The 20,035-nt window shown below is 42.2% G+C and overlaps 1 protein-coding gene across 1 annotated transcript; it reads left to right on the top strand.

Moving 5' to 3' along the window:
- The first annotated feature begins 13,721 nt into the window (after window positions 1–13,721).
- On the top strand, window positions 13,722–18,775 carry LOC147908760 (uncharacterized). The gene is made up of 2 exons (XM_087408738.1): window positions 13,722–17,927; window positions 18,026–18,775. Exons 1-2 carry the CDS (start codon window positions 13,722–13,724, stop codon window positions 18,773–18,775), a joined length of 4,956 nt encoding a protein of 1,651 aa, XP_087264864.1.
- The last annotated feature ends 1,260 nt before the right edge of the window (window positions 18,776–20,035 follow it).

Here is a 20,035-nt window from a genome sequence, read left to right as displayed (position 1 = left end):
TTGCTCGTAAATATTTACGGTGAGCATGCTCCATCGAAAACTAGTTGTAAAGAATGGTTGCGGCGATTCAACAGTGGTGATTTTGACGTGCGTGACAAAGAACGCGAAGGTGCACCGAAAAAATTTGAAGATGCAGAATTGCAACAATTACTCGAAGAAGATTCGTGTTTATCGCTCGATAGATTGGTAAAAGAGTTAAATGTTGATAGATCCACTGTTGAAAAACGTCTACACGCAATGGAAATGATGCAAAAAGAAGGAAATTGGGTGCCATATAAATTGAAAGAGAGAGACATGGAAAGACGTTTGGTCATTTGCGAGATGCTTTGTCAATGACAACAAAGGAAGAGTTTTCTACATCGTATCGTAACTGGCGATGAAAAATGGATCTACATGATAACCCTAAACGCTTGAAGGCATGAGTGATGCCAGGTGAACCAGGTCCATCAACGCTAAAACGAAATATCCATGCTTCGAAGATTATGTTGTGCATCTGGTGAGATCAAAGAGGTATTATATATTATGAGCTGCTCAAACCGTCCGAAACCATCACTGGCGATCGTTATGGGCTACAACTGATACGTTTAAACCAAGCTTTGAAAGAAAAATGATCGGAATAGGACAATAGGCAAGCTGATTCTGTTATTAGGTGTACAAAAAAGTTCTGAGCTTTTTTTTGTAAAATTCAATCTTTATTCAAAAACAAACGAAAAAATATTAATCAGCGAAATATTCTCCGTTTGCATCAACGACCTTTTGCCATATTTCGGGGAGCTTGCGAATTCCTTGACGATAGAAACTCACCGGCTTCGAAGCGATAAAGTCATCAATGCATTTTCGTATCTCTTCTAATCTCACGAAATGTGTATCAGCCAAATGATGCTGCAGCGACCGGAATAGGTAGTAATCGGAAGGCCATGTCTGGGCTATACGCCGCGTGCGGAAGAAGTTCCCAGCCTAACGCAAAGATATGGTCCTGAGTCGCTTTCGCAACATGAGGTCGAGCATTGTCATGAAGCAAGATCACTTTACGACGTCCTTGGTCAGTAAATGGCCTCTTTTCTTCTAATGCATCGCTCAAATTGGTCAATTGTTGTTGGTAGCGGTCTGCCGTGACTGTTTCACCCGGTTGTAACAACTCGTAGTACAACACACCCTTCCAATCCCACCAGATACAGAGCAAAACCTTCTTGGCGTGGATATTGGGCTTTGGCGTCGATGTCGAAGGTTGACCAGGATCAACCCATGATTTTCTACGTTTAGGGTTATCATAAAGAATCCACTTTTCATCGCCTGTAATGATTTTGTGCAGAAAATCTTTTTTCCGGAACTTTGAAAGTAAAGTGAGGGCAGTGTCACGCCGTCGATTTTTGTTGTCTTCGGACAATTCATGCGGAACCCATCTGCCTTCCTTCTGAACCTTTCCCATCGTATGTAATCGTACGGAAATGGCTTGCTGCGTAACGCCAAGCTGTTCTGCAAGCTCCTTTTCAGTTTGCGCAGAGTTTATATCCAGCAGTGCTTGCAATTCGTCCGTTTCAATCTTTTCAGGGCGTCCAGCACGCGATTCATCTTTAAGACTGAAATCTCCTTGGCGAAACTTTTGATACCGTCTTTTACATGTAACATGACTTACAGCGTTTTCTCCATATGCAGCACAAATCATTGCAGTGGCTTCAGCAGCATTTTTCTTCAGATGAAACGCGAAGTGGATGGAAAATCGAATATGCTCTTTTGTTATTGCCATCGTGAACACTACTGATTTTTGAGGTTATGTGCATCAAACGCCAAACCGTATGGCATTTTAGAAGGCCAAATGTTAACGCTTTAAAACCGCAAAAGGGCGGGAAGATATATAAAATTTAAATTGTTATTTCGGTTGTATCAAATCTAAAGCTCAGAACTTTTTTGTACACCTAATACATGACAACGCTAGGCCACACGTTGCAAAACCGGGCAAAAAATACTTGGAAGGAATAAAGTGGGAAATTCTGCCCCACCCGCTGTATTCACCGGACATTGCCCCTTCAGATTTCCATTTGTTCCGATTCATGCAATCGGCCCTTTCTGGAGAACGATTCAATTCTTATGAAGGTATCAAAAAATAGCTTGATGAATGGATCGCTTCAAAAAAACCAAATTTTTTCATTCGAGGAATCCGTTTATTACTGGAAAGGTGGGAGAAAGTTGTCGCTTCCGAAGGAGCATACTTTGAATAAACTCACTTATATAGATTTGTTTAAATAAACACATTTTTTTCATTTAAAAATGGCGGAAACTTATTCCCATACCCAATATATATATATATATATACATATATATACGTACCAACGTACATACATAACATACGTATTATATATAATATACATATTATACGTACTATACATAATATACATATTAAACATATTATACATCATATACAAGTGTGTTTTTATTAATAAAAAAATATATAAATACGAAAAAAAAATAAATTTATAATAATATTTTATAATGTCCCCATGGCAGCGTATCGGTAGAATCTGAAACAATGTACCACTTATAGATTCAGAGTAATTTTCATTTTGGATACTTCGGTGTATACCTTTTTGGTATACTTCATGCAATTTCGATCTTATTTACGACTGCGCAATTTCAATTGTGTCATTGAGACATCGCGTATAATTATTGAACGTTATGGATCTCGCTACAATGTTGCTCTTGATGCCTTTTGCCTTCTTAGTATCTTTTTTGCCATCGACGTGCAAGGTGTATATTTTCGCTCTAAGCCCGACAAATTCGGTCATGATTCGCGCCATTGTTTTCATTTTTTATTAAACTGGGAACTTTTTTATTTACTAGCGATATGTCGTAAACATTGTCGATCGCGTAATCGCTCGTATCAAATCTATTGATATCGTGTTTCATAACAGCGTAGACATTATCGCACTCGATGTGATAAATAAGGCTGTCCGTGTCGATACATAATTTTACATTTTTCATGAAAGAGCGGTAATATGTACTAGTGGTGAAATTCGTACAAACACGTTTTAGATATATCGAAGATGCACATACCCACGTATACCCACATATATCAGTTTATCGAACTTCATCTCGAGTTTCCGCATTTCTATCGTGACTAGATTCTCGGAAAAAATACTTCTACTGTGAAAGTTTGATTTCGCGATCATTGCCCCTACACTGTATCTCCCATCCCAACGCATTACGAGTCGCACATTAACATGATTACGCACATTCTCCATGTTCTTGCCGAAAACCGCGTTGTTCGTTAATTTGAATAAGTTTTTCTCGAATTAATTTGAATAAGTTTTTCTCATTCTTTGCTAAAGTTTTAAAATTTGTATTGAGTTCGATGTACTTGCGAAGCCATGGAGATTGCGCGAATTGCAGTATATACGATGGATCTTTGTAATGCGGAAACTATGACGAGTTGCATTGCTGCAGATTGCGATAATGTATGACGTAACGCTTTTTATCATACAATGTCGCGAGGAGTTTCTTCTCTCGTTTGCCGAATGGTTTCTCACGCGTTGGACAAAACGATAGATCGGAGTGCGTATCATGAACATATTGCGAATACTCCAAGTCAATCTCGAGAACGTAATCCATCCGTGAATCTAACGCGACATTCATAACATCAAAATTGTTTACGTCGACCGAGCAAAAATCGGCGTATGACAATGGTTGACACATTGCCCAGCCGTACAGGTTGTTGACGTCATAGTACATCAGATATATCAATAGTTTTGATTAATCGTACGACTGCATGTACTTGTTGTTAGCCTGCGCATATCTCTATTTAAACATTGACTCAGACCGCCACGTATGCCACGTTCGATGAATACCATCAATGTCGGTAAGAAGTTCAAAATTGATGTGAGTATGTTTCAACATCGTGTCCCATGTAAAACCTAGTAGTGTATAATACACAGGATCGAGTCTATAACTGGTGATGCAACTATCCCGAAAATTCTCAAATATATCGGTTAATAATAATACATCTGTTTTTAAATATAGATCACTGTATTCACCGAAGGTTTGGATGGTGAACCACTGCCATGCGTTCACGGCGTGCGCGTAATCGCTCTCGGATACAATGTCGCCCGTTAACTATAAAAATTCGCATAATGGTAATTCAGCTTCTTCCAATTTTTCGACGCAGTCAACGTACTCGTACAGAAATACACTTTTACGCGTGAGTAGATCGAAATCCTCCAGGTCGAGATTAAGAAATTTTGACCGCGCAATTTTTATCTTCATCGAGATGCGACGCTAATTTTTCTAAACTATACTGAGAAATTTAAATGAATCGATATTTTACATATAAGTTTTCTTTTGATCATTTTTGATGATCATTTATCGATATATTTCGTAAATGAAATGTATTTTTTTTTAATTATGGGAAGTAGTTCTGTAACGTCCTTTATACGCGGTAGCTGTATCCTTGATAAAATGTGCATCGTAACCCGATAAATTATAAAAAACTACGGGAATGTAATGTGAATCTTTATAATTTAAGTTGCAATACGCGGGACCTCTATATCGCCCTGTCAAGTGGGAATGATCGCATACCCGTGTATCAGGCGAGAATGGTTTTTTGCACACGTGGGAGTACATGGCACTGTTAAACTTTTGCCAATCTTCTCGCGAAAAATCTGCCATGGGAACATTAGCAGACAGGACAGTATTTACATTATGTGCTAAACTTCTGAGTTCCTCGGTGAACTACGTGACGCAATCGTTACCGCGACGAAAACATATCAGCGAGTTATTGTACGAGCAATGTGCGTAATATCCGATGCTAAACAGTTGTGATGTTGGTACCTATATGTTGACATATTCGAGTCTCTCCGTCTTCTCCAGGATGCATTCCAGGTCAGCATAAACCACGAATGGGATGCGCTCCTTCCTGCAGTGATTGTTGAAACTCAATCACTTGTCGTCCTCGCTCGGCAACCTGATGGCGCCTTTAATCGTTTAATTTTCTAGTCTACTTCGTGGATATCCAGCTTTGCGCTAAATCCAAAATAGTGCAGGCATCTGAAAAAAAAGTATAATTTTTTTATTGTCACAAAGAGATTTCAAAAAACATTTTCATAATTTTCAATTAAATATATTCATGTACCTATCACAAAAGTATTTCTTGTGTCCATATTTATTGATTTGTGAGCTCACGAGGCGGGACAGATCTTTTATCCACGCGAAGTGTCCCGCGTTATCATTCTGTACGTATAGCAAATTGATGTGCTTATTCCTCTTCATATCGGTGAGTTGTAAGATGTAATGGAAGAATCCTTTTTTTTTCTTTTTACTCGATGCAGTACGTTGATTAAGATGTTATTATGATTTTCGAATTTTTTTATTTGATTCAGCGTCATTAGGAATATAATGTCTGTTAAATTTAATACCGTTATATAATGAAGATACGAAGATGTCCGATCTGTGTTACTTCTAGCTGGATGTAGAGTGGTAACCACTGACCAGGCAAAACATACATTGTCCATGGATCGCACGTTAACTACCGCTCTCTTCATTTTAATTTCTCGCGGGAGTTCAATGTGATATCCCGCGTGCAATAGATTGTACTTATTTACGTTTACAATTAAATTCAGAATACGCGACAGCGTCCATCCGCGTTCCTGGAATTCCTCCAGCGATGTCAGGATAGGCTCGACCACGCGCTACGCATTCTTGCAAATCAGACAAACGAAAAGATTATAGTTTCTTGTGCTAACACTTTTATTTGCACGTTTATCACCCGATACAAATTAAATGCGGTGTTTATCTTAATATTATTATGTCTCTGCATGCACATTCCAGCACTATTTCTCTCGCGTCTTTAAGAAACTGGCGAGGTTCGATGTATCCAGAATTTTTCACGGCACCGGTCAATATACGGCTTTCAAACACCGTATCAATCTCGCGCCATCGAAGTCCCGCGCTGTATTCGGCACTCACTTGCACAAAACTTTCGCGCATAGTATCTTTTAAATTTTCGAGTCTCGCGATACGAGCAATCAACAATTGTTTAACACCATCGATAATCGCGAACGTTTAGCGCGATTCTATTCGTCCAGCGATTCGATGAAATTATCACAATGCTGTTTCCACGCAAGAAACTCTTCTCGCGTATTCAACTGAGCGGCTTGCGTTATGAGATCACGCTCCGTTTGATCCATATTGTCACTTTAAACTGATTGCTGACAAAATGAGTTTCTAGAAAAGAATATCTTTTCGTTTTATATAATATGGAAAGATGCATCATTTGGTTTGCTGCACTTTTTAACATGTTTCAACATGTTTCAATAAGTTCTAACGTATTTCCGAAGAGGTTTTATCGCAGTCATAAAGATGGGCCAAAAAAAATATTTTGAAAAGAGAATGGGAATTGGACAGAGACTTTACTGTCGATCCCCAAAAATAAAAAAAACAAGGTCTGATATTGTTAAAGTGCATTTTTGTGATATGTGTCATTTTTTGAAACGAGCCTCGACTGTAGCTAACCGTTCAATCATTTTCGAAGCATTTTCTCGAGCTACACTTAAATCAAGACGTGCAATTTCTTCACGTTGATTTACTTTTATGATTTACTTTTCCTAGAAATAGCCTGAACACTAAACATCAGTTCAATTGGAATATAACAGTAACTCTATATCGTGTGCTATTTTAACACTAGTTGCATCTCTCCAAGTTCATCTCTCCATATTTTATTAGGATCACATTCGATTATCGTTAATAAACTTTTTAATGTTTGCATAACTCTTCCAACTTGCCCGTCAGCTCTACTTGCTCCAGTAACTATGAGGTGTAAGTCTATGTTATTATATTATAAAAATAATAAGGCTCAATAAATTAAAATAAGTAAAAAGGAAAAAGGAGCTACGAGCCTAAAAACAATCAACATAAAATGACAAACTGTATAAATAGTTAAAAAATAAAATAAAACATGTCATGAAATTAAAAACGTAAATTATAATTTGACAATCAGAAGATGGACAAAACAAACGTTTCGATCCTTGTTGGATCATTTTCAATGTGACAAATAAATTAATAATAGAAATGTAACGTAGATAAAACATAAAAAATTAAATAAAATTCGCATTCGGACGCAATATTAACTATAAAACTCGCTCCAAATTGAAAGGAAATCGAACAAACGATTATAGTTGACACAAATGTGCTCCTGCGAACCGTGTGTATGTATAAGGACGAACATGTTTCTTATGTATGTCAAAATGATGTGTTATCGATTAGGTAATGCGATGGGAATCGAAATTAATCATCTCTTTAGGAAGCTAAGAGATAAAGTACTATGTTATTATCTTTACAAAAGTTTTTAATACATCATAAATACCAATTCTGAGAGATATTTAAACTATTTTTCGAATTATCCGTTAGTACATAAAAAGGGAGTAATCATTGGGCAATTCGATAGAATTTTGCTTTTATCCCATCCTAAATTTCATGAAAAAAATATCTCTGAGTTAATTCACACTCTTTTAAGTAATGGTTATCCTCTTAAATTCATATTTTCAACAATAAAAAATAAAATAAAAACATTGGAGAGTAGAACTAATTTAGATTAAAATCGTGAAGAAAATAATAATGAACGTGATTCTAATGCGAATTCAAAGAAAAAATTTTTCACGATACCATATTTAAGCAAAGTATCTGAAAAATTCAAAAAACTTTCACATATTCATGGTTTTAATATAGCTTATAAACCTATGAATAAAATGAATACATTTATAAAGACTGGAAAGGATCCTTTGCTTAATGATGACCATTATAGAGTAGTCTACAAAATTAATTATGAATCGTCTTATGTTGGTCAAACAAAAAGGAAATTAAAAACTCGTATAAAAGAACATAAGGCTGACATAAGAAAACCCACTTCCGAGATATCAGTGGTTTCACGTCACCAGTTGAATGAGATGCATGAATTGGATTGGGATAACATAAGAATTTTAGACACAGAACAATCATTAATGAAAAGAAAAATTTCTGAAATGATACATATAAAAGGCCAAACAAGTGATATCAATAAGCAAAGTGACACGGAAGGTTTGCCTGATGTTTATCTTCCTCTTCTTAAGAAAGATCTCTCTCTCATTTAATAAATAATTCTAGAACTTTCCAAACTTTTGGCTCATATATATAAATAGTGATAAAATATATGATATGACAAATAACAACACACAATGTCACGACAAATTTTTATCTGTGCAAAGGATGTACTTGAGATTCATCGTTATTTTTTTGCTGTAAAACAGGTAACGATTCTATTCTTATATATTCTTATAGATTAGAAGATATTAATGATATATTGTACAAATTTGTTTCAAATTAGAATCTGGAAATTCTCGTTCTACACTTTTCGTGATATGACAATTGGCGTTGTAACATTATTGTACGAAGCATCTTCACATAGAAAAGAACACATTTATATAATTACAACATATGACGGTTAAATTTAATGTCAACTAGATGTAACTCTGCGTTTTAAGAATATTATGAATTTACTGAAGATGGCCAGATTGTGGCCGAAACATTTAATGTTTTAATTAATGTAATGATAATTAAATATCACAAACTATAACTTGTGCGGTGGTTTCTTATGCTCTTCTTTTTATACATTTTAAAAGTTTTTAAAATCAGAGCTAACAAAACAACGTCCTTGATCAGCGATCACACGATGTGGAGTTCCAAACAAATGCATAGCGAACTTCATGGTTTCTATTGCACTTACCAAATTAAGCATGAGTGTATATCTTAATAAAACATATTTAGTAAATGCATCAATGATTACATAAACATATTCCTTTCTGGCACTTTTACCACTCAATTTACTACTATATGTAAAATATCGTCTATATAAAATATACCATGGCACAGAAACTTAAGGAATAGGATGTAACTGTATTTGTTGTGCACCTGATATATCTTTTGAAGCTTTATAGATCAAGCAAACATTAACGTACAGGGTCCATTATAAAAGTAATGCGCATTTTCTGGGAAAAATAGATTTATTGATCGTAGCGGTACAAATGCTCAAAATTCTTCAAAATACTCTCCCCCTGAATCAATACACTTGCGGAGACGTGTCTGCCACGCCTGGAAGGCACGCTGAAACTCCTCGACGGGAATGTCTCTTAGGAACGTTGTAACATGCTTTTGGATGTTTTCCACGGATTCCCAATGCTTTCCTTTCAGCTCTCTCTTCAGACGGGGAAACAAAAAAAAGTCGCACGGAGCCAAGTCGGGATTGTAAGGGGGCTGGGGGACCACCGGGGTGTTGCTCCGGGCCAGGTAGTTGGCAACGATGAAGGCCGTATGGCTGGGGGCATTGTCATGGTGGAGCTTGATCGCATCTTTGATGTCAGCCCTCACGCGCGCGACCCGGCGTTTCAATCTCTTGAGCATCTCCAGGTAGAAGGCTGAGTTGACAGTTTCTCCCTGCGGTACAAACTCAAAATGGACGATTGCTCGGACGTCAAAAAAGACAATGAGCATCGTTTTGATGCGAGACTTGCTCATTCGCGCTTTCTTGGGGCGGGGGGATGATTTTGAGTGTCACTCGCTGCTCTGCCTTTTCGATTCTGGGTCGTACTCGAACATCCAAGATTCGTCTCCGGTTACGACAGAGTTAAGAAAGTCCGGCTCATTTTGAATCAAATCCAACAATTCTTGACAGTGCGAAACTCGAAGTTCTTTCTAGTCTTCCGTCAACACTTTCGGCACAAGCTTCGCGCAGACCTTGCGCATTTGCAGATTCTCCGTCACTATCCTATGTACCGCAAATGTGGACATGTTTAGAGTGTCAGCGATGTACTGGATGCTCAATCAACGATCGGAACGCAAAACTTCGCACACACGATTCACGTTTTCGTCGGTTCTGGCCGTTGTTGGGCATCCAGAACGGGGTTCGTCGGCGACCTCCTCCCGGCCCTCCTTGAACGCCTTGTGCCACCTCCCGGACTGTGACCTTGAAATGCAGTCGTCCTTGAAGGCCTCTTGAAGCATCTGGAATGTTTCGGTTGCTTTCCAAGTCGCACGCAAAACTTGATGGCGTATCGCTGTTCAAGCGAACACTCCGCGCCGTGTTACAAAGTCGAAAAACACACTTCACGCGGAGGCACGTCTTTCCACTCAGACTGCTCGGAGCAAACTGGCGACCGGCTGCCTTGGAAGGGCAGACCCCCCACCACATTTCCCGACCCATTTTACCCCGCTGCAATGGATATTCGCGTCACAATAAAATCATGCGCATTACTTTCATAATGGACCCTGTATTTTCTGACTGTCTTTGTTATATTCGGGAACTAATACATTTTGTAAAGCTTTTCAAGAGTCTTTTCAGATCCTAAATGCTTAATTTTAAAATGAACGTAATTTATAAGTAATTAAATAAGAGAACGAGGCACAATTGGCCATGATATCTTTTTATTGCGTTCAATTTTTCTATATAAAATACTATTTCTAATATCATAAGTACGTGCAATGTCATCAGAAAACTCTTTATTTTACCATTCTGAAATAATATTAACAATTTCAGAATCACGTTGTTGTTCCACTGCTAACCACCCTTATTGAAGCTCAACAATCTGAACATTCTTGACATCAGGCATTGGATTTGTTGTTATTACAATTGAAGAGTCCAACGTTGGAGTGATATTTAAATTTGGGAATGGATTTCTTGATAAATAATCTGCATGAGCCATATTACGTTCTTCCCTATAAACGATATCAAAATCATAGCCTTGGAGAATAGCCCACCATTTATGAACTCTAGGAGTTAAGTCTCTTTTAGAACGAGATGTCTTCAAAGCATTATAATCGGTGTACAGTAAAATGACGACCAAAAAGATAATGACGGAAATTTTCAACTAAACGTACTACCGCCAAAGTTTCTAATTCATATGAATGATAAGCTTCCGTATATCGACTATAATACGAGGGTAAGTCAATAAGTTTTTAGAAAAACATAGTAAAATACATTTTTTGTTATCGATTCATTTTTTTTTGATCGATTCATTTTTATTTCTCAACATAATCTCTTTTCAGCTCGATACACTTGATCCAACTTTTTCAAGCCATCCAAATAATATGATTTGTCCAACCCTTCAAAATAAGCCTCTGTTTCGGCGATGAGCTGCTCTCTGGTGGTGAATCTCTTTCCTCCGAATCATTTCTTCAGGTTTGGAAACAGAAAATAGTAGCAGGAGGCTAAATTTGGTGAATATGCTGGATGGGGAAGCAATTCATAGCGGAATTCATAGTTGAATTTAGCATCAGTGCCGGGTACGTATGAACCCATACATTATCTTGATGGAAAAACACTTTCTTCTTCGCCAAATGAGGATATTTTTTCTTTAAAATGTTATTGAAACGGTCCAATAAGGCTGCATAATAATCGCCATGGATCGTTTGCTTCGAACGGAAGGTAATCGATATACCGCGTGCCCAAAAAACTATGGCCATCATCTTTCCGACCGACTTCACGGTCTTCGGCCTTCTTCGGAGCTGGTTCACTTGGTGAAGTCCATTGTTTTGACTGTTCCTTCGTCTCGGGTGTGAAGTAATGGATCCATGTTTCGTTCACAGTAATGAATCGACGCAGAAATTTATCTGGATTACGTTGAAACATCTCCAAACATTGTTTTGAAATCATCATACGGTCGCGCTTATGGTCCATAGTGAGCAAACGCGGCACCCATCTTGCCGATAGCTTTTTCATACTCAATTGTTCATGCAAAATTGAGATCACTATGCCATGTGATATGCCTGTGACCTCGGCAAGCTTGCGCACTTTCACTCGTCGATCAGTCAAAATATTATCGTGAACTTTATTGATGATTTCTGGCATAGCAGCCTCAATTGGACGTTCCGAACGAAGTGCATCACATGTGGATGTATGACCACAAAATTAAATTCATTTACCCAATTGTATACAGTCGCAAACGCTGGTGCAGATATGCTATGAACATTATCCAACTCGGCTTTAATTTCTTTCGGCGTTAAACCTTTTATATTATATATAGATGTTTGATCACTGCACGAAACTTGTTTTTTTCCATTTTGCAAAAAGTACTAAGGTTGTTCGCTTTAATCGTCTAGAGAAATGAAACCACGCGACGAATTCCGCTCAAAATTTGACAATAATCAGCTGAAAGATGCTACTTGTCAAAAAGTAATGTGACATGACACTGTGCCCTCTAACAGATTTTCTAAGAACTTATTGTTATTACATATACGAACCTCGTACTATGATGCTTTATTTTTTCTTTGAATGAGTATAGAACTATATCCTTCAGAACTCGCATCGGTATATAATTCCACAGGAACATCAAGATCAAAAATGACTAAAACAGGTTCAGATGTTAAAATATTAATTATTTCTTTACGAATTTCTTCGAATATTTTGTAGTCCACGTAATTTCTCCTTTACGTTGAATAAGATTATGCAAGGGCTCCATTATTTTTGAAAAATTCTACATAAACTAACAAAAGTAAAATAAAGCAAGACCTATAAATTGTCGGACGTGGGTACCCGTATGAAGAATCAGAGCTTCAACTAAGACTTGAATAATTTTTCTGGGATTAGATCTTATTTTTCTAGTATAAATTTAATAACCTAAGTATTTAATTTCTCATTTTATAAAATGACATTTTTTGATATTAAATGAAAATCCAGCTTCCGTAAGGGTTTTAAGAATTTCTTTAAAGCGTTCTAATCCTTTTTCAACGATTTCGGATATATATATATATATATATATATATATATATGTTCGAGATCGGTGCTTCGAAAGAAAAGCAAGAATTCTGTCAGTCGACCGACATTAATTGTCATTGAACGCATGCACAAATTGAGCTCGTGATTTCATCTCAAACATGATTTTAATCCTCGTTGAAATCATCAAATTCGTCGTTCTTTGTTCTTTTTAAAAACAATTCGTTACACGCAAACAAGTTGTCGTTACCGGCAACGGACAATCGAAAGTTCTAGAACGATTCAATTCGCGCACGCGAGCGCCGCGCTCCGACGAATACGTCACGCGCTGTCACCAATCCCACGCACGGATTTTCTGTCGCGCATGACTGTTACGTTGAACGTCGCTAGAAAAGAATCCAAAGCGCCAATCAATTTTGTACACCTAATGCCACGTAATAATTACGATTGTGGCAAATTTTTATTGGATTTTTCCCAAAAGGGAAAGCTCAGATCGAAAGCAATAAATGCCTCGATCTCGCCGTCCTCCTTCTTACTTCCAAAAAGTTCTTAGAGTTCTTAGAGTCATAGTTGCGCTTCGTAAAATCGCCGTGCTAACCGTTTAGTGAAATCGCTATAACCGAATCTTTCGAGAAGCTTCGAGGAAAATCGCCGAGATTTTCCATCACCGCGATTCCAAGCTCAATTTGGAAAAGGTGACCGCATTTAATATTCTGTTAATCTGATCTTTAATTAATTATATCTTTTGACTTTGTAACTGAATACATTAAAGAAATTCTTTTGTTAAATTAAATGAAACGGAGTTCTCTTCACTGTCGTGCATCATATCAACCTTGTGCCGTTTTCTCACTCGAATCTGTCCGCGCGGTGCGCTCTCGCACATTTTTTGGTCCTTCGAGCCGGATGTTAGCCGGCATCCGCAGTGTCGAGTGCATCGCGTTCAGTGCACGTGTTATCAAGAAGATCTGAGAAAGAAGAATTCGCGAGTGAAATCATGAGTGACGAAATAAACGTCTTGCTGAACTCCCAGCGCCACATCCATGATCGCATGGCCAGGTCAATAACCAATTTGAAGAAATTGGGGACGGCCAACATCACCCACCACACGGTCGAATCCCGCTTGGCGCTTCTCGACCAGATGTGGGCGAAATTTGAGAAGCAACACGATCTTCTTCAAGTTCATTACAAGGACGCCTTCGATGAGAGTGAGTACAACACGTCTCAATTCGTCGATTCCGTCGAAAACACGTACGTGCAGCAGCGAGGACTGCTGAACGAGTATCGGACGAAACTCATTGCGAAAGAACCGAGCTCAGCTTCCAAAACAGAAGGTAATGTGTCTTCCGGAAAACCGTCGCTGCCTCGCCTCAAGATTAGTTCGTTCTCTGGCGCATTCGAAGACTGGCCTACATTCCGAGATCTCTTCCAATCCATTGTCGGAAACAATTCATCAATCTCAGCAATTGAGAAATTCCATTACCTGAAAACTTGTCTGGAGGGTCCTGCCAAGGAACTGATTCAACCATTAGCGATGACCGAAGACAACTATCCACGCGCATGGGAGCTGCTAAGCGAGCGGTACGAAAATAAGAGAGAGTTATCTCGCTCTAATTTCTCCAAGTTTACCACCGTGGCTAAGATGAAGAGCGAAAGTGCGGAGGAGCTCAACCGCGTCTTCAACGCCTTGACCAGGGTAGTCAACGGCCAGGAGAACATTGATAGGCCTATCAACTCTCATGGCTTCGATCTACTAACTCATCTTGCCGTCGAGCTCTTCGATCCAAGAACTCGCCTGGAGTGGGAGTCACTCTCACGCGCCTCGAGCGACATGCCCACTCTTAAAGAGCTAATGAACTTCATAAACCAAAGAGCACTTACTCTTACAGCCGCCAAACCACAATCGCTCAAGGTCTCCGACAACCCGTCGCGATCTGCCAAATCGCATCACGTCAAAAAATACACCGAATCTTCACAATGCGTCCTATGCAAGGGAAAACACAACGTGATGGTATGTGAAGAATTCAAGAAAAAATCCGCGGTCGACCGCAAGGCCGTCGCCGAAACTCACAAGCTGTGCTTTAACTGTCTCGGCTCTCATGCTTTCGCGAAGTGCCATTCGACGAAGACGTGTGCTACGTGCAAGTCTCGTCACCACTCCATGTTACACGACGCGTACGCTTCACCGAAACCTCAAGAAGTCAGCTCACTGTCGGCGGTGCGACGCGACAACAACCACAAGGCCATTTTGCTCGCAACGGCGCGAGTTTCCATCGCTGATCGTCACGGCAATCAGCACACCACACGCGTGCTCATCGATCAAGGTTCGGAAATTTCTCTAATTTCCGAGGCTCTGGTCCAACGCCTACGCTTGCCACGCTCTCGATCCTCAATCGAGGTCATCGGCATCAGCGGCAAAAGCTCCGGGCCCAGCAGGGGAAAGGTGACACTCAAGGTGACCTCGTTAACAACAGGGACCGACTTCACCGTCGGAGCCTTTGTTCTGCCACGTCTGTCGCTTTATCAAGGCTCTCACGCAAGGATCAGAACGGAGTGGCCACATCTAAAGGGGCTCCAACTGGCTGATCCCGACTACACAGCAAACGACGCTATTGAGTTGCTTCTTGGAGCGGAAGTATGCTCAATCATTCTCCAGGATGGTCTCCGCAAGGGAGGCCCCCAAGCGCCTATCGCTCAAAAAACGCTGCTCGGCTGGATCTTATCGGGAGGTTGCGACCAAGTAACCAACTCAGCACAACGCCACTCGCTTCAGTGCACCGTAGATCACGAGCTTGCCGACCTTGTGCACCGCTTCTGGGAGCAGGAACGAGAAGCGCCCGCTCCTGTCGCACTCACGCCAAGGGAGCAGCAATGCGAAGACATCTTCGCGCTGCAGCATCAACGCACTGCCGAAGGACGATACATCGTGCGACTACCTTTCGCATCTCCGCTGACTACGATGATTGATACGAGAAGATCCGCCGAACGGCTCTTAGACGCCATGGAGCGACGATGTGAGAGAGACGCACGATTCGGCGATCTCTACCGAGCCTTCCTGAAGGACTACGAGGACCAAGGGCACATGGAATTGGCGCCAGAACCTCCGAATTCCAGCGAGGATCGGTGCTACCTTCCGCATCACGGTGTCCTTCGAGAATCCAGCACCACGACCAAGCTCAGAGTCGTCTTCAACGGATCGCAGCGCACAGGGTCTGGTGAGTCGCTCAATACGCATCTATTAGTTGGGGCTAACTTGCTGCCACCCCTCGCGAACGTACTTCTGCGGTGGCGGTGGCATCGGTACGCGCTAGTGGCTGACATCGAAAAGATGTATCGGCAGATTCTCGTTCATCCCGAAGATCAAAGGCATCAATGCATACTTTGGCGCCACAGCATCGACGAACCTATACGCGAGTTTACGTTGAAGACCGTTACTTACGGTCTCGCTTGCGCGCCATTTCTCGCCATTCGCACGCTGCGCCAACTCGCCGACGACGACGGACCGCGTTTCCCTCGCGGCGCGAATGCGTTACGACACGACTGCTACGTTGACGATGTCGTGACCGGAGCGCACGATAAAGACGACGCTATCGCGCTCCAAGTCGAGCTCCGCAACCTCTGCATGGCGGGCGGGTTTTCTCTCCGAAAGTGGGCCGCCAACTGTCAGGAACTTCTTCGCGACATTCCGACTGAGTTCTGCCTCACCAGAGACTCGCGGTCGTGGGAACAAGAGAATCACTCAACGCTGGGATTGCGCTGGTATCCAACTAGAGACGAATTCGCCTTCTCCGTCCCTCCTCGCACCGTCGTCGCGTTCACCAAGAGAGGGCTGCTGTCGGAAACCGCTCGACTCTTCGACCCGCTCGGATGGCTGGCTCCAGTAACCATTCGAGCTAAAATGCTGATTCAGTCGGCCTGGCTGCAGCAGCTAGAGTGGGACACACCATTGCCGTCAACCATCGCTGGAAAGTGGAAGCGGCTCTGGGAAGAACTTCCACTGCTTGAGAAGATCAGAGTCGGCCGCTGGCTCGGCACCGGCGACACGAGCTCTCAACTCGAACTGCACGGCTTCGCGGACGCGTCCGAAAGAGGTTACGCCGCCGTGGTATACCTCCGTATCACCGCAAACAACCAAACGAAAACTCTGTTGTTGACCGCCAAAAGCAAGGTCGCGCCGATCAAGCTCGTTTCTCTCCCGCGACTCGAACTCTGCGCCGCCGCCTTGCTGACAAGCGTGCTCGTGCACACGCGCTCTGTGCTAAACCTGGCCACAACGCCAGTGATCCTGTGGTCCGACTCCAAAGTCACGCTCCACTGGATTCGAGGTCACGCCTCGCGCTGGAAAACGTACGTGGCCAACAGGGTGACACGAATTCAGCAGCAGCTTCCAGAGGCTCAATGGCGTCACGTCCCGGGCAAGGACAACCCTGCCGACTGCGCCTCCCGGGGTCTGACACCAAGTGAGCTCCTCAGCCATTCCTTATGGTGGACAGGCCCCGCCTGGTTGAGCGGGAAGTCGTCGCTATGGCCAAGCGTCAACCTCGAGCCCATCAAGGACGTACCGGAGCGACGGGCCACCACACTCGCGGCGGTCATCAAAAGCAACCAAGAGCCGGAAGAACTCCTCAGGTTCTCGGCACTGCACCAATTACTGAAAGTGACTTCCTGGTGCTTGCGTTGGCGTCGCCGCAGTCTATCAGTCGGATCCGGAGATAATGAGCTCCAAGGGTCAGCGCTTCTCCCAGCCGAACTCGACGCCGCACTCCTACAATGGATTCGCATCGTGCAGTCACGTCACTATCAGGAGGAGATGACTGCGCTCGAAAACAAACGCGATCTTGCAAGATCCAGTCATCTTCAGACCCTCAGCCCGTACATGGACGAACACGGAGTCCTACGAGTCGGAGGACGCCTCAAGCACGCAGCGCTGTCTTTCGACGAGCGACATCCTGTCATCGTGCCTCCAAGGTCATGGCTCACTCGCCTGCTGGTGGAAGCCTACCATCGCCGTACTCTCCACGGAGGAGTTCAGCTGACCCTGGGGTTGCTTCGCCTCCGGTTCTGGATTCCACAAGGCCGAGCGGTGGTCAAGCGATGGCTGCATCAGTGCGTGACATGCACACGGTGGAGGGCTGCCACTCCGCAACCAAAGATGGGAAACCTTCCTCCAGGAAGAGTGACGCCAGCGCGACCATTTCTTCACGTGGGCATCGACTACGCCGGGCCTATTTTCATCAGGACGAGCAAAGGGCGTGGGCACGGCGCTCACAAAGCGTTCATCGCCGTATTTATTTGTTTTAGCTCCAAGGCCGTTCATCTCGAGGCTGTTTCAGCGTACACCACCGACGCCTTCCTGGCTGCTCTTCGTCGATTCACATCTCGCCGAGGACTGTGCTCAGACATTTATTCGGATTGCGGCACCAAATTTTGGGCGCCGATCGGCAACTTCGAGAAATGCTTCGAGCCTCCTCGGCAGAAGGACAAAAGATCGCACACGTAGCTACATCGGAGGGGATTCATTGGCACTTCAATCCTCCTTCGGCCCCTCATTTTGGTGGTCTCTGGGAGGCGGCCGTGAAATCGGCTAAGTATCACCTGCGCCGAACCATCGGCGAAACCAGGCTCACCTTCGAGGAAATGAGCACCCTGCTCGCACAAGTGGAAGCATGCCTGAACTCAAGGCCCATGTATGCACTTTCGGACGACTCCGACGACCTCACGGCTCTGACACCGGGTCACCTGCTCATTGGGGCACCACTGCTGGCCATTCCTGAGCCGTCCTTGTCGGACAAAAAGGAAAATTTTCTTTCCAGGTGGCAACTTATTCAGCGAATGCGAGACCACTTCTGGCAGAGATGGTCACGCGAGTACTTACACACTCTGGCTACCAGACCGAAATGGACCAAGGACGCTTTGCCACCACGCCTTGGATCGCTATGCATCATTCGCTCCGAGCTCTCACCACCAAATAAGTGGCCTCTGGCGCGAATCACGCAGCTACATCCTGGAGACGACGGCGTAGTGCGGGTGGTCACAGTCAAAACCGCCTAATCTGAATTAACTCGTCCTTTAATCAAATTAGTTTTATTGCCAGACGAGGCTAACGCGTTTATCTCGCACGCAAATGCATCAAATGTAAAGAAGAGCTTGAATTGATCGCGTGTATTTTCGTGAATCATTTTTTGTCAATGTTATCTGTCATACAACTCTCGTTTACGGTTCAAGTTCTTCCACGAATTCATTGTATTGTATCGCTTGTTATGTTTTCGCGTTTACAGTTTTTGTAATCTCTATACGTAACCTTATACACATATCGTCACGGAGATGACGAGGCGGGCGGGATGTTCGAGATCGGTACTTCGAAAGAAAAGCAAGAATTCTGTCAGTCGACCGACATTAATTGTCATTGAACGCATGCACAAATTGAGCTCGTGATTTCATCTCAAACATGATTTTAATCCTCGTTGAAATCATCAAATTCGTCGTTCTTTGTTCTTTTTAAAAACAATTCGTTACACGCAAACAAGTTGTCGTTACCGGCAACGGACAATCGAAAGTTCTAGAACGATTCAATTCGCGCACGCGAGCGCCGCGCTCCGACGAATACGTCACGCGCTGTCACCAATCCCACGCACGGATTTTCTGTCGCGCATGACTGTTACGTTGAACGTCGCTAGAAAAGAATCCAAAGCGCCAATCAATTTTGTACACCTAATGCCACGTAATAATTACGATTGTGGCAAATTTTTATTGGATTTTTCCCAAAAGGGAAAGCTCAGATCGAAAGCAATAAATGCCTCGATCTCGCCGTCCTCCTTCTTACTTCCAAAAAGTTCTTAGAGTTCTTAGAGTCATAGTTGCGCTTCGTAAAATCGCCGTGCTAACCGTTTAGTGAAATCGCTATAACCGAATCTTTCGAGAAGCTTCGAGGAAAATCGCCGAGATTTTCCATCACCGCGATTCCAAGCTCAATTTGGAAAAGGTGACCGCATTTAATATTCTGTTAATCTGATCTTTAATTAATTATATCTTTTGACTTTGTAACTGAATACATTAAAGAAATTCTTTTGTTAAATTAAATGAAACGGAGTTCTCTTCACTGTCGTGCATCATATCAACCTTGTGCCGTTTTCTCACTCAAATCTGTCCGCGCGGTGCGCTCTCGCACAATATATATATATATAAGACATCATCCATATATACAAGAGCCTCATACCCTTTCAAAGCTTTATTTATAGAACTTGAAAAACGAGCAGAGCATTTTTAAGACTAAAAAGCATAATAAGATATTCAAACTGACCATCTGAAGTA

The sequence above is a fragment of the Acromyrmex echinatior genome, chromosome 8 (genome assembly GCF_024713525.1).
Source record: "Acromyrmex echinatior isolate Ae372 chromosome 8, ASM2471352v2, whole genome shotgun sequence".
NCBI lineage: Eukaryota > Metazoa > Arthropoda > Insecta > Hymenoptera > Formicidae > Acromyrmex > Acromyrmex echinatior.
Note: the sequence above shows the minus strand (reverse complement) of the source record. Positions and strands in the feature narration are given on the sequence as shown.

Coding starts and splice junctions, on each gene's coding strand:
- LOC147908760 (XM_087408738.1), top strand. CDS start 13,722: ATGAGTGACGAAATAAACGTCTTGCTGAACTCCCAGCGCCACATCCAT. Junction 17,928..18,025: donor CAGCGCGACCATTTCTTCAC/GTGGGCATCGAC, acceptor TATTTGTTTTAG/CTCCAAGGCCGTTCATCTCG.